At 41.6% G+C, this 12,735-nt stretch overlaps 1 protein-coding gene across 1 annotated transcript; it reads right to left on the reverse strand.

The window, feature by feature from the left end:
• Positions 1-2,813, reverse strand: TNFRSF17 (TNF receptor superfamily member 17). Its single transcript, XM_090279148.1, has 3 exons — positions 2,527-2,813; positions 2,046-2,177; positions 1-522 (listed from the first exon to the last, which is right to left on the reverse strand). The coding sequence occupies exons 1-3, from the start codon at positions 2,642-2,644 to the stop codon at positions 239-241; spliced, it is 534 nt and encodes a 177-aa protein (XP_090135274.1). The 5' UTR covers positions 2,645-2,813; the 3' UTR covers positions 1-238.
• Between the last annotated feature and the right edge of the window lie 9,922 nt (positions 2,814-12,735).

The raw sequence follows: 12,735 nt of genomic DNA on the forward strand, positions 1-12,735 counted from the left end.
TGCAGTACTTTTATATTTAGCGAGTCAAGAATTTAATCATTGAAACCCATGAAATGTCTACAGTTAAGCTCCCAACAGTAAGATAGAGAAATCTATCTAACATAAAGATTTTCTATGATTAGAGGACAAAAAGCTATATCAGCAACTGATAACAATCATACTAAAGAGATTTCATACATCATCCTTTCCTTCTGACAAAAGATTTTGAAAGTAGCTGTACACCACTCAAAATGGTTAATTATCTGGTAGAAACTGATTTCTCCATCCTTGTGATACTCCCAGCAGCTAGCAGTCCATTGCAATAGTCATTTGTTTTTGTGGTGACAAGGATGGTTGCGCCTTCCTCCATAGCTGGGAGTGGAAAGAAGTGGTCAGAATCAACCTTCGGTTGGCTCTTGACACAATCTTCACAGGTGCATTCTTCTACTGTGTACTCCAGGCTTCTGGGAAGAATTTCCTCATGGGTCCTGCTATCTTTTCTATGATCCACATCAGCATTAGCCTCATTCCGGAGAGCTGATCCTGATTGTGCAGAAACAGAAAAGTTAACCTAAACTTCCCAGGGGGTATGGTCAAGACAGTCTTAGAGTACACCTCAGGCTCAAAGCTGTATGAGACAGATCTTTTCCTACAAAACAAATGAGTATTGTCCTACCCCAGAAGTCAGGAATTAACAGACCACCAACACGACATCCTCAAAGACATACCTTAGGGTATAGAGTGTTTTTAAGTGTTTACTTATGTTGGCCCACATTTTAAAATCAAGTGATTTTATGTACAAATCTAGAGAACTGGACTTGGCCTTATTTTACAAGCATGAAATGACAAATAACCGTATGTTACAGCACACCAAAATCAGTCTATTGGTGACACTTTAGAATTCAAAGTTAAGAGGTTTCTATTTTCACATTGAGTATCAGGTTAAAATTTTTTTAATGAGTCTCTGTGATTGCATAAGGAAGCAGTCTCCATTATGCCCCCATTAGATGCCTGTGAAGATAAGTTTTACTACTTCCCCAACCTTCCACAGTATAACTCCATCTTCCAAAACACCACACTTGACGTCATTCCCCAGCTGTTTCTCAGACCCCAGGCAAAACAAAAAAAGGAGTGGATTATATAGAAAAACCACTTACTTTTCCTTAACTGCAAAAAAGTGGATACTTTATAGATTATGCACAAAAAAATGCATAAAGAAATAGGGCAGTGGCTGCAGAGTGTTTGGGAATCAGATCATAGGTAAATGTGCTGCAGAAATAGTTTTATCTTAAGAAGCCCTTAAGACCTTGAGGGTACTTCTCTAGGAAAATTCAGTCTTCTGGGACTGGTTCTCTACTCCTTATAAAGATAATAATCTTTGAGATGATTACTCAAATAATCCGGGATCAACTGGTTATTCATTTCTAACATTTTTCAGCAGTAAGTTGTTCACCCAAGCAGATATAACATATTAGTATTAAAAATATGGCCACAGGTCTTGACAAATATATTTTTCCTGATAGAGGCAGACCTGGCCAGTAGTTTCTGATAGCATGACATTTAATTAATGTGTGAACTTTGGTCAAAGAGATGGATGTTTTGTCCTGGCCAGGTAGCTCAGTTGTTAGTGTGTCATCCCAATACACCAAGGTTGCTGGTTCCATCCCCAGTCAGGGCACATACAAGAGTCAACTGATGAACGTATCTACGAGTGGAACAAATTGATACTTCTCTCTCTCTCACCCCCTCCCCTGCCCCTTCTCTTAAAAAAAAAAAAAAAGGGAGGGGGAGTTGTTTCCCAAGGAAGCCTTCAGTAATTCAGAGAGTAATTATCAAGGGAAGAATGTCTGAGAAGGTTGACATTGTAGGACACCTGCAAAGAAGGTGTAAACACCGTAAAGAAGGCAGCTGTCTTCTACCGAGTTCATTTAACATTAACTGTCCTTTGACACACTCAAAAGGGCTCTAACCAAATGAAATACTCAGCATAAAAAAATGAAAAGGAACTGAAACTAGCAATAACCATCTCTTTGAAACAAATTTCAAAGACTGACCATCAAACCAACCTGTGCTTTTTAGTTCATCCTTTAATGGTTCAGAGCTCATCTTCCTTAGCAAGAACATCAGCACAAAAACTGTCAAAGATAGTAGCAAGCTCAGGCCCAAACAGATCCAAAGAATGGCATTTGTTTCTTTCACTGAATTAAAAGAAATGTCAGAGAGATAATGAACTGATAACATCTACATCAAGTAAAGATTATTTGCTACCCAATTTCCCTCATTCATCAGCATTGACTTTCAAATTCTAAATAACACTTAGTTAGAAGAGTTGATAAAATCCTGGATTGCTAACAGTGCAGAATAAAATCGAATTCAGCTCCAAACAATTACTTTACTCCTGTTGACATTTAAATAATTGCCTTGTTCCCTTTCTCTTGTTTGATTCAGAAAATTTCACCATCTTCCTTGTAATATTTATTCTTTGAATAAATAGTATAGAGAGCATACTTCACACCAAGGAATAATTGTTCAAGCAGAGGTACTTACTTGCATTACAATAACGCTGACATGTTAGAGGAGGAGTATTAGAACATCGAAGGTGACATGGTTTGCAAGCATTCAGCAATCTGTCAAAATACTCATTTTGGAGGCACTGCTGAGCCATCTGGAACTCGGTCACAAAAAGAAATAAGGAAACCACAGAAAGAACAGCATGGAAAGACAAGTAAAATCTTGTCAAGAATTCCCCAGCAAGTGGAGTGATAAGCAGCTACAATGTCGAGGGAGAAAAAGATGCTCACTTCGATGACTTGGCCACTTGAACTGTGGGTGAGGATTTGAATACCAGCTCGAATTACTGTTTTGTAGTTTGAGGCTTGGGTGGGGTAAGGGTAGAGTGTGGAAATCAAGGGCAAACCATACCTGAAACAGAAACGACTTATTTATAGTGACAATTTCTCAGCCAGGTGGCAGTTACAAGATGTAGACAATCCTGAGGCACCAAGGAGAAGGTCCAGTAACCATGTTTGGAGCATCTGTTTATGAGCTGCGCTTTGTGATAGGCCCCACGGAGCTAGATAAGACAAGGTCTGTATCCCTTAAAAACATACAATCTAACAGAAGAAACAGAAATTGACTCAAGTAACCCCAAAGTATAGTTGAAACTGATGGAATGTGAAAGAGGAGAGGGATATCAAGCACACCTACCAGGTTTTGAACCTAGGAAGAACTCTAGAATTCTCACAGAAATAGGGAAATCTAGGGTAAAAGCTAAATTGGCATGAGGGCTGAAGGGAAAGATAAATTTGGGATATTATTAAAGTAATCCATGTCTCGTTAAAAGTTTAGAAAATACAGACTATCCATAGTCCTAGTATTCATAAATAATCACTGGTAATATTTTGGTGTATCTCAGAGGTGGCAAAAAGGCAGCTGATGCGTTCTGTTTGGCCCACCCCTGAAATAGACCTTTCTGGAAGGATTTCTGTGGACAAATGTAGATAGATTTACATAATATATTTTTCTTTTTACATAAATGGAATCACTAGTATTTGCTTTTAACCATACTGAGTGAGATACCCATATAGAGATCAGTCAGAAATCCACTGGTAGTCTTATAGGCACCCCTTTGTAGGTAACTCTGCTTTTCTCTTGCTGCTTTTAAGATTCTCTCTTTACGGAAGCAAACAAACACAGGAGACTTCCGGCCAAGATGGAGGACTAGACTGACACGCTCTGTTTCCCTCCACAACTAAGAAGGAATACAACTACCACAAAACCATAAATAACCAGAAGTTCCAAAAAATAAATGGAAGTCCAACATATGAAGTTATAAAGAAGTGGTGCTCATCCAGACAGGTAGGAGGGGCGAAGCCAGGGAGAAGAGTTCAAGCTGTACTATCCGTGGCAGCAGCAGAGATGGAGGCAGGACAGCGGTAAGCACAGACAACCATATTTAGGGGGAGGCGAGAAGTGCCTGGGGAGCACCTCTGGCTGCAGACCAGACCCATCACCTTGCAATTCCAAAGCCAGGGAAGGCATACCTCCATTGTCTTGGACTGTGAGGTCCAGAGGGGGTGGAGATGGAGGAGGAGGCTCCCGGTCTCTCAGTGGAGAGTGGACAGCAGGAAACCATCTTGGACCCCCCACCCCCGCAGAAAACACCACAGCGTGGTGAGACAGGTCACCCGGCTGTGATGAGTGCATGGGGCTCTGCCCCCTATAGCATAGGAAGTGTGACAGCCCTGCCCAGGAAACAAAGGTAAACACAAAACGGACAAGATGGCACCGATCATGATAGAGACCCCAATGGCGCAGCTGACCAGACAGCAAATATCTAATCTAACGAAGCAGCAGATAGGAAATCTTTCTGAGGCTCAGTTCAGAGCTTTGCTTATAAAAATGCTTACAGACCTAACAGCAGATCTTAAACAATACGGGGAAGGAATGAAGGCTAGTCCTGCTGAAATGAACAAAAACACATGCAAAACTAGTGGTGAGGGCAAGAAAACCAGGGATCAAATCAACAAATCGGAACATAGGGAAAGGACAAACAGTCAACCAGTGCTGAAAGAGGAAACGAGAAGTGAGGAAAATGAGGAGAAACTCAGAAACTTATCAGACAGCTATAAGTGGGCCAACATCCGAATCATAGGGTTGCCGGAAGGTGAAGAATAACTAGAAATTGAAAAATTATGTGAAAAGATAATGAAGCAGAACCTCCCTAACTTGGGGAAGGAAATAGACTTACAGGTCCAGGAAGCACAGAGAGTTCAAAAAAAACTGGACCCAGGGAGAACCACACCAAGACACATTATAATCAAAATGTCAAAAATTAAGGATAAAGAGAGAATCTTAAAAGCAGCAAGAGAGAGGAAGAGAATTACATACAAAGGGGTCCCAATAAGACTATCAGCTGATTTCTTAAAAGAAACTGCAGGCAAGAAGGGACTGGCAAGAAATGTTCAAACTAATGAAAAGTAAAAACCTACAACCATGATTACTCTATCCAGCAAAGCTGTCATTCAGAATAGAAGGGCAGAGAAAGTGCTCTCAGGACAAAGTGAAACTGAAGGAGTTCATCAGATCCAAACCACTGTTATATGAAATGTTAAAGGGACTTGTTTAGCAGAAGGAGGATCAAAACTATGAACATTAAAATGAAAACTATCACAACAACCAACAACATAAGCTAGGGAATTGAAAAAAAGGCAGACTAAGTAGTCAACGAGAGTGGGAAAAGAATTATAGCTATGGGGAACATTTTGGGGGGAGGTCAGTGGGCGAGGGGGGAAAGAGAGGGAGATGGTACAGGAATTAAGAAGCATAGTAGGAGGGAGTGGAGTAGATAGGAAGATGTTGAGAAGAACTATATGCAGAACCAATGGACATGGACTGGGGGGGGGACAACTCGAGGGAGGGGAGTCACTGGGTGGAGGGGAGCAAAGGGAAAAGAAATTGGGACAACTGTAATAGCATAAACAATAAAGAATATTAAAAAAAAAAAAAAAAAAAGATTCTCTCTTTAACCTTGAGAGTTCAGTCAGAAATGCAGGATTCGACTTCCAGCCAAGATGGAGGCCTAGATATACACAGTGCATCTCCCTCCACAACTAAGAAGGAATACAACTACCTCAAAACTAGAGACAACCAGAAGTTCCAGAAAATCGAACTGCATGGAGGTCCAACAAACAAAGACATAAAGAAGAAATACTTATCCAGACAGGTAGGAGGGGTGGGGCTGGGGCAGAGAGAATGTGGTGTGGTAGCTGCAGCAGCAGCAGCAATGGCAGGCTGGTGGAAAGAGCAGTCACATGTTTTTAAAAGTAGGGAGAGACACCTGGGGAGTGCTCCCAGCACCAGACCAGACCGCATAGCTCACAGTTCCAATGCTGAGGAAAATAAAGCCTCATTGCTTTTGACTGTACAAACCAATGGGGGTTGGGGCAGAGGAAGAAACTGCCGGTCTCTCAGCAGAGTCTGCTTGTTTAAAGGGCCCTCATGGTCTTAGAATGTATGCAGATCCACCAACTCTGGGAATGACGGCCAGGGCAACAGCTAGAGAGGCACCAGGCCCATATGGAAATGGGAGAAGTGCCTGGAAAAGGGCGAGTGCTGAGCAAGTGTCATTGTTCCCTCTCAGACCCCTCCCCACACACAGCACCACAACATGGTGAAATGGGTCGCCATGTACTGACGAATACCTAAGGCTCTGCCCCTTACAGTGTAACAGGAGTGACAGCTCTACCTAAGACACAGAGGCAAACAAACACAGGAACCTGTCAGGATGAGGAAACAGAGAAGTATGGCCCAAAAGGGGGAACATATCAAGGTTCCAGTGGGAGAACTAAGCAACGAGGAGATATTCAACCTAACAAACAAGGAGATAGCCAACCTAACAGATGTAGAGTTCAAAACACTAGTGATAAAGATCCTCACAGGCTTGACAGATATGCTTAAGTATGGCAAATGCATAAGGGAAAAAGTAAAGGCTATGCTAAGTGAAACGAAGTGAAATCCACACAAAACCAATGGTGAAGGGAAGGAAACCAAGGTTCAGATCAATGATTTGGAACATAAGGAAGAAAACAACAGTTAACAGGTACAGAATGAGGAAACAAGAATTGAAAAAAATGAGGAGGGGCTTGGGAACTTCTGGGACAACTTTAAACGTGCCAACATCCAACCCACAGGGATGCTTGAAGGAGAAGAGGAAGAGCAAGAAATTGAAAACTTATGTGAGAAAATAATGAAGGAAAACTCCCCAAATATGGCAAAGGAAATAGACATACAAGTCCAGGAAGCACAGAGAGTCCCAAACAAGCTAGACCCAAAAAGGAACCACACCAAGACACATCATAATTAAAATACCAAAGGTTAAAGATAAAGAGAGAATCTTAAAAGCAGCAAGAGAAAAGAAGAGAATTACCTACAAAGGGGTACCTATAAGACTATCAGCTGACGTCTCAAAAGAAACTTTGCAGGCCAGAAGGGTCTGACAAAAGTATTCAAGGTGATGGAAAGCAAGGACTTACAACCAAGATTACTTTATCCACCAAAGCTGTCATTTAGAATGGAAGGGCAGATAAAGTGCTTCCCAAACAAGGTAAAGCTAAAGGAGCTCATCATCACCAAGCTATTATTACATGAAATGTCAAAGGGACTTACTTAAGAAAAAGGAGATCAAAATTATGAACATTAACATGACAACAAAGTTGCAGCTATGAACAACTGAATCTGAAAAATAAAAACAAAATCCAACTAAGCAAACAATAGGAACAGAATTATAGGTATGGGGATCACTTGGAGGGTTATGAGCTAGGAGGGGGAAGGGGGTGAAAGAGGGAAATTGTGCAGGGATTAGGAAGCATAATTGGTTGGTACAAAATAGACAGGAGGATGTTAAGAATAATACAGGAAAGGGTGAAGCCAAAGAACTTATATGCATGACCCATGGACATGAACTAAGGGGGGATGGAATTGCTGGAGGGAAGGGGGTTACTGGGAGAGGGGAGCAAAGTGAAAAAAATTTGGGACTACTGTAACAACATAATCAATAAAATATACTTTAAAAAAAATAAAAGAAATGCAGGATTTATTTAAAAGGCAAGAAAAAGACAAACTCCAAATTTGGTGGAGTGATTATCTCGTCATGGCAGGGAGAGTACAAAAGAGGCTTCCCCTGTATTGGTCACATTTTATTAGGCTGAATGGTAGAAACATTGGTATTTACTGTGCCATTTGTTGTATTTTTTGTTATTCTTTGCAACTCTTCATATTTTTAAGTAGTACATAATAACTATTAACATAGTGACAATAAAATAAAATGCAAGAATTAAAAACAATTTTTTAATGAATAACATGAGCCTAGAAGAGAGTTCGTACTTGGGTATCGATTACTGTGCACGCCTCTGGGGTCCAAGCAGTGAGCTAACTGGCGTGATTGCCTGTGTACGACAGCCAGGAGCTGAAAGAGCTGGGCAGTGTGTTCCACTCCCTCTATCTTCTGCCAAATGGTGACTTTTGGAAAACAGGCAAAGGACACAAGAAAAGCATGATTAGAGAAAGAGGAAGACAAACATTATCTCCCTATAACAACCAAGCAATGAGAGAGTTTCAGGACAGGATGAGTAGCGAGGTCAAATTCTAAAGAAAAGCCAAAGGTGATATCCTAAGGTCACTGGTAATCTTTGAGTGTGCCAGTGGATAAAAGCCATATTGCAGGTATTTAGGGAGTGGAGAGAAAGAGGAGACAACCAAAGTAGGCCATGCCTGGGAAATCTGGTGGCAACTGGAAGAACAAAGCTTTGATAACTCTTGGAAAAGAAAGCACTGTTGTGTCTCACAGATGTGCTGCCTTAGGTGCCTGAAGTCACATATGCAAGGATGTTCACCACAGCATCATTTGTATTTACAAAAGCCTGTCCATCAATGGGGTGGAAGAGTCACAGTGGAATATTACATAGCCATCAAAAAGAATAAGACAGACACGTTTTGATATGTGATACATCAGTTAGCAGAAAATGAAATGTACCGAACAGTGTATATAATCTGCTCTGCTGTGTTTACAAATAAAATAGCTATGGTTTGAATATAGAGACATAAACAAAAGCTACATCTGGAAAGATACACAGGAAACTGATAGTAATTATTGCCTCTGGCAAGAGACAGGAAATATAATGTGGGGAAGAGACTTACTTTTCATTGAAACATCTTTGGTACTGTTTGAATGATTATTTTTTAATAATAAAGATTATTTTTTAAATAAGAAGCACTTTTTAAAGGGTGATGTCTTAGTCTGTTCTGACTGGTATAACAAAATACCATAGACTGGGCAGCTTATAAATATCAGACATTTATTTCTCATAGTTCTGGAGGCTGGAAGTCCAAGATCAGTGTAGCAGCAGATTTGGTATCTGGTGAGAACCTGCTTCCTGGTTCATAAACAGCCAATTTCCACTACAGCAGTCCCTCTCTGTATCATGGTTCACTTATCGCAGCCTCACTGTATCGCTAGATTTTTTAATTGTTATATTTAATTATTTATCGCGGATTTTTTTGCTATATCATGGGATTGTATATGTATATTGTTAAAGTTACGTAGGTTTAAGAGTGTAGACTATGTTTAAGAACATAAGTAGTGTTTATGAAAGTGCGGAAAAGGTTAATAAGGGAATGGGAAAGGTTAATAAGGGAGGGACTGGGAACAATTTATAAGTGTGTGGGAAGGGTTTACAAAGCCTTAAAATATATATCGTCGTCGTCGTCGTCGTCGGCAGCCGTCCGTCTCGAGAGACGATGGTGTAGCTTCTTAAGAGTCTATCTGCACCACCGAGAATGGCTGTGCAGTCCGACTCGGGAGTGACATCGTATCTGTCTCCTCCCGTGTTGAATCGACATCTTGCGATGACGCTGAAGCTACAGAGCCTGGGCAGGGTGATATGGAGGGTCTGCTGTTGCCCATGCAGCAGACCCCCCCTCTCTTCGCAGCTGAAGGGTCCAAGGGAAAGACGGAGTCAATACAGCTTGGCTTCAGGTGCGCCGCAGGAGTTGCCGGTGTTGACTACAACGTCAAACCGCCTTAGGGACTCCGGCTCCGGATTTTCTGTTGGGGTTTACTCCCTTAGCCTTTCCCCTGAAGAGGTATGCCGCAAGGCAGCGGAGGTTTTTTGGAGTCAGAGTTTTCCTTCTCTGATGTACCCTGACTGGAAGATCGAACCAGCGACACTTAGCTCGCAGGCAGACGCTCAATCCACTGAGCTAAACCAGGATTACTAAAATATATATAAATACTAAAATAAATGTAAGGTTCCTACATCGCGGATTTTCACCTATTGTGGAGGGGTTCTAGAATGCAATACCCTCAATAAGTGAGGGAACACTGTATAACCTCACATGACAGAAGGGGCGAGAGATCTCTCTGGAGCCTCCTTTATAAAGGCATTAATCCCATTCATAAGGGCTCCATCCTCAAAACCTAAATACCTCTCAGAGGCCCCCATCTCCTGGTATCATAATGTTAGATTTAAACATATGAATGGGGGCGAGGAACAAACATTCGGTCTATTGCAGGTGAGAACTTTGAGGAGAAGAGAAAGTAGAGTGAAAGGAGAGTTTTCCTAAAGAAGAAGAGCACAGACTATGGAAAAAAAGAATAAAGATGAGAAATGTCAGAGAGACCACTCCTGGGCAGAACCTGGGACTGTGTGAGGCCTGAAAACCAAAAGCATCAGAGGAAGTCTTTCCCTGGGGACACTCACTGGGCCTACAGAGGTTATTCTTCACCACCTGTAGGCCTCGGGCAACCTGAGGAAGCCCCGGGGTGGCCTCATCCTCAGAGGTTATAGCAGACCCTTCTTGGCCTGTCACCAAGCCTCTCAGACCTGCAGGGTAGGCTCCTAGGGATGAGGGCCAAAGGGCTTTGCCTTCTCTCTCTCCTTGCGTCACCCTGTCTCCTCCCAAGCATACTCACTGTCCTGGTCATTTCAGGCTTGAACACAGACAGTGATGTTGGAAGTCAGCCCTGAGAGGATTCTGATGAAAGCCCGCCGAGGCTCCCCAGGGTGGCTCTGGTTCCTCCCCGTTCCCCAGGTTTGTTGTTCAGCTTGTTCAACTCTGTCTTTGATTCTGGCAACAACACTGTGAACCTTCCAATAAGGTCCCATTTTGGTTTGAGTTAGAGTCAGTTTTGGTTGGCTGCTAGCAATCCAAAAATAAAATTAAAATCCTTAACCAGCTCTGGCCAGTGTGGCTCAGTTGGTTGGAGCATTGGCCTAACACCAAAAGATTGCAGGTTTGTTCGATCCCCAGTCGGAGCACATACAGGAGACAACGAATCAATGTCTCTCTCTCACATCAATGTTTCTCTCTCTCTAAAATCAAACATATTTTTTTAAAGCCTTAACCATATTTACCAATTATTAATTGATTCCTGCACCCATGCCTGAAATACCAATAACCGACTGATTGGGGTAAGTCATGCTTTCCCCTTTGCTCCTCAAGATGGGGGTGACAAGTTGATTCTGACATCATAAAGTCAGCTGATTCTCCTCCATGACAGGTAAGCTGATGGGGAAACAGAGACAAGGGGGACACAGAGTTAAATGTGCAAAAGAGATTGAGAGATGTCATAGTAGTCAGAACTCTTTCCATAAGAAATGACATAAAAACTTAAGTTAAAAAAAGAATTTACTGGCTTTATAGCTGAAAAGTAGAATGGTAGATTCACCTTTAGTGGTTTGCACTGTGGCCAACAATATCCTGGTTTCTCTCTGTCGCTCGTCTCAACAATGCCATCTTCTGGATCTTGGCTCCATTCTTGGGTCCTCCCTTCATGGTCACAAGAGAGCTACAGCACATCCAGACCTCACATACTCTTATTTTTTCTCAACTCTCTCCTGAGAAATCCCATCTGCTCTCATGGTTTTAAACATGTTAACTTCCAAACCTATATATCCAATTCCAACCTTGCCCCTAAAATCCAGACCCATCTACCAACTGCCTACTTCATAACTCCACTTCAAAATCTAAGAGGTGTCTCAAACCTTATGCATTTAGATTCTGTAAAAGAGAGAAGGTGTGCTGCCCTTCTCAAACCTACTTGGTCATAGAATCCTTTTTTTGTTCAAGGACCACCCATGAACATTTAGGAATACAAGTATATGTATTATGGAACAGAATTTGGAAAAATTTCATCAAGATTATTTCCATGATTCCCTTCAATTCTCAAAGACTGTAATTTTGGGACCTTACAGGACCACAGTAAAACAGGTAGCATGGTTTTAAAATAAGGATATTTAAATGTTTCATGAAAGAGCTTGTTGATGTAGTAGCATCACCAAAAGGGAGCTGGGCCTGACCTCGCCCTACACAAAATGAAGAGGACAGCTGTCCCAAGTCATCCTCAGGCTTCAACACTCACTCACAGCTCCAAAGAAGCAAAGCAATGCTGCCTAAAATATCCAAACCCATTAGCATGTTCTGCAAGGAAATTTCCATCCAACTAAAAGATTCTTTTATCCAAAATTACTAAACTACAGTCAAGTTTTCATAGCAGAACACTTTGACCTGAAGCAATTAAACCCAAACCAAAAGTACACAATCTCTTCTGAGAATGTCCAAATAGATTTTGTTACTCAGAAAGTGAAACCTAGGCCTGTATTAGGGTTCTCCAGAAAAACATAACCAACAAGATGTCTATATAGAGAGAACAAGATGTATTACAAGAAATTTGTTCACACAGTTATGGAGGCTGAGAAGTCCTAAGATCTAAAGTTGGCAAGCTGGATACCCAGGAGACTCAATGGTGATGGTGTAGTTTCAGTCTAACTCTGAAGGCTTGAAAACAAGAATAGCCAATGGTATAAGTTTTAGTCCAAGAGCCAGCAGGCTTGAGGCCCAAGAAGAGCCAGTGTTTCAGTTTGAGTTCAAAGGCAGGAAGAGACTAATGTCCCAACTCAATAGTATTCCAGAGGAGTTCCTCTTACTCAAGGGAGAGTCAGTCTTTTTATTCTAGTGAAGCCTTATACTTATTTGATGAGGCCCACCCATGTTGGGGAAGGCAATTTATTTTATTCAGCCTATCCATTTTAATGTCAATCTCATCCAAAAACACCCTCATGGATACACCCAGAATAATGTTTGGCCAAATATCTGGCAGCCCATGGCCCAGCCATGTTGACAAATAAAATTAACCATCACAAGGCCTTGCCTTCTCCCAATGTCCATAAATAACCTCTGCACTACATTGTGTTATGT

This window comes from Furipterus horrens, unplaced genomic scaffold (assembly GCF_987537825.1).
Source record: "Furipterus horrens unplaced genomic scaffold, mFurHor1.1.pri manual_scaffold_5, whole genome shotgun sequence".
NCBI classification, from domain to species: Eukaryota; Metazoa; Chordata; class Mammalia; order Chiroptera; family Furipteridae; genus Furipterus; species Furipterus horrens.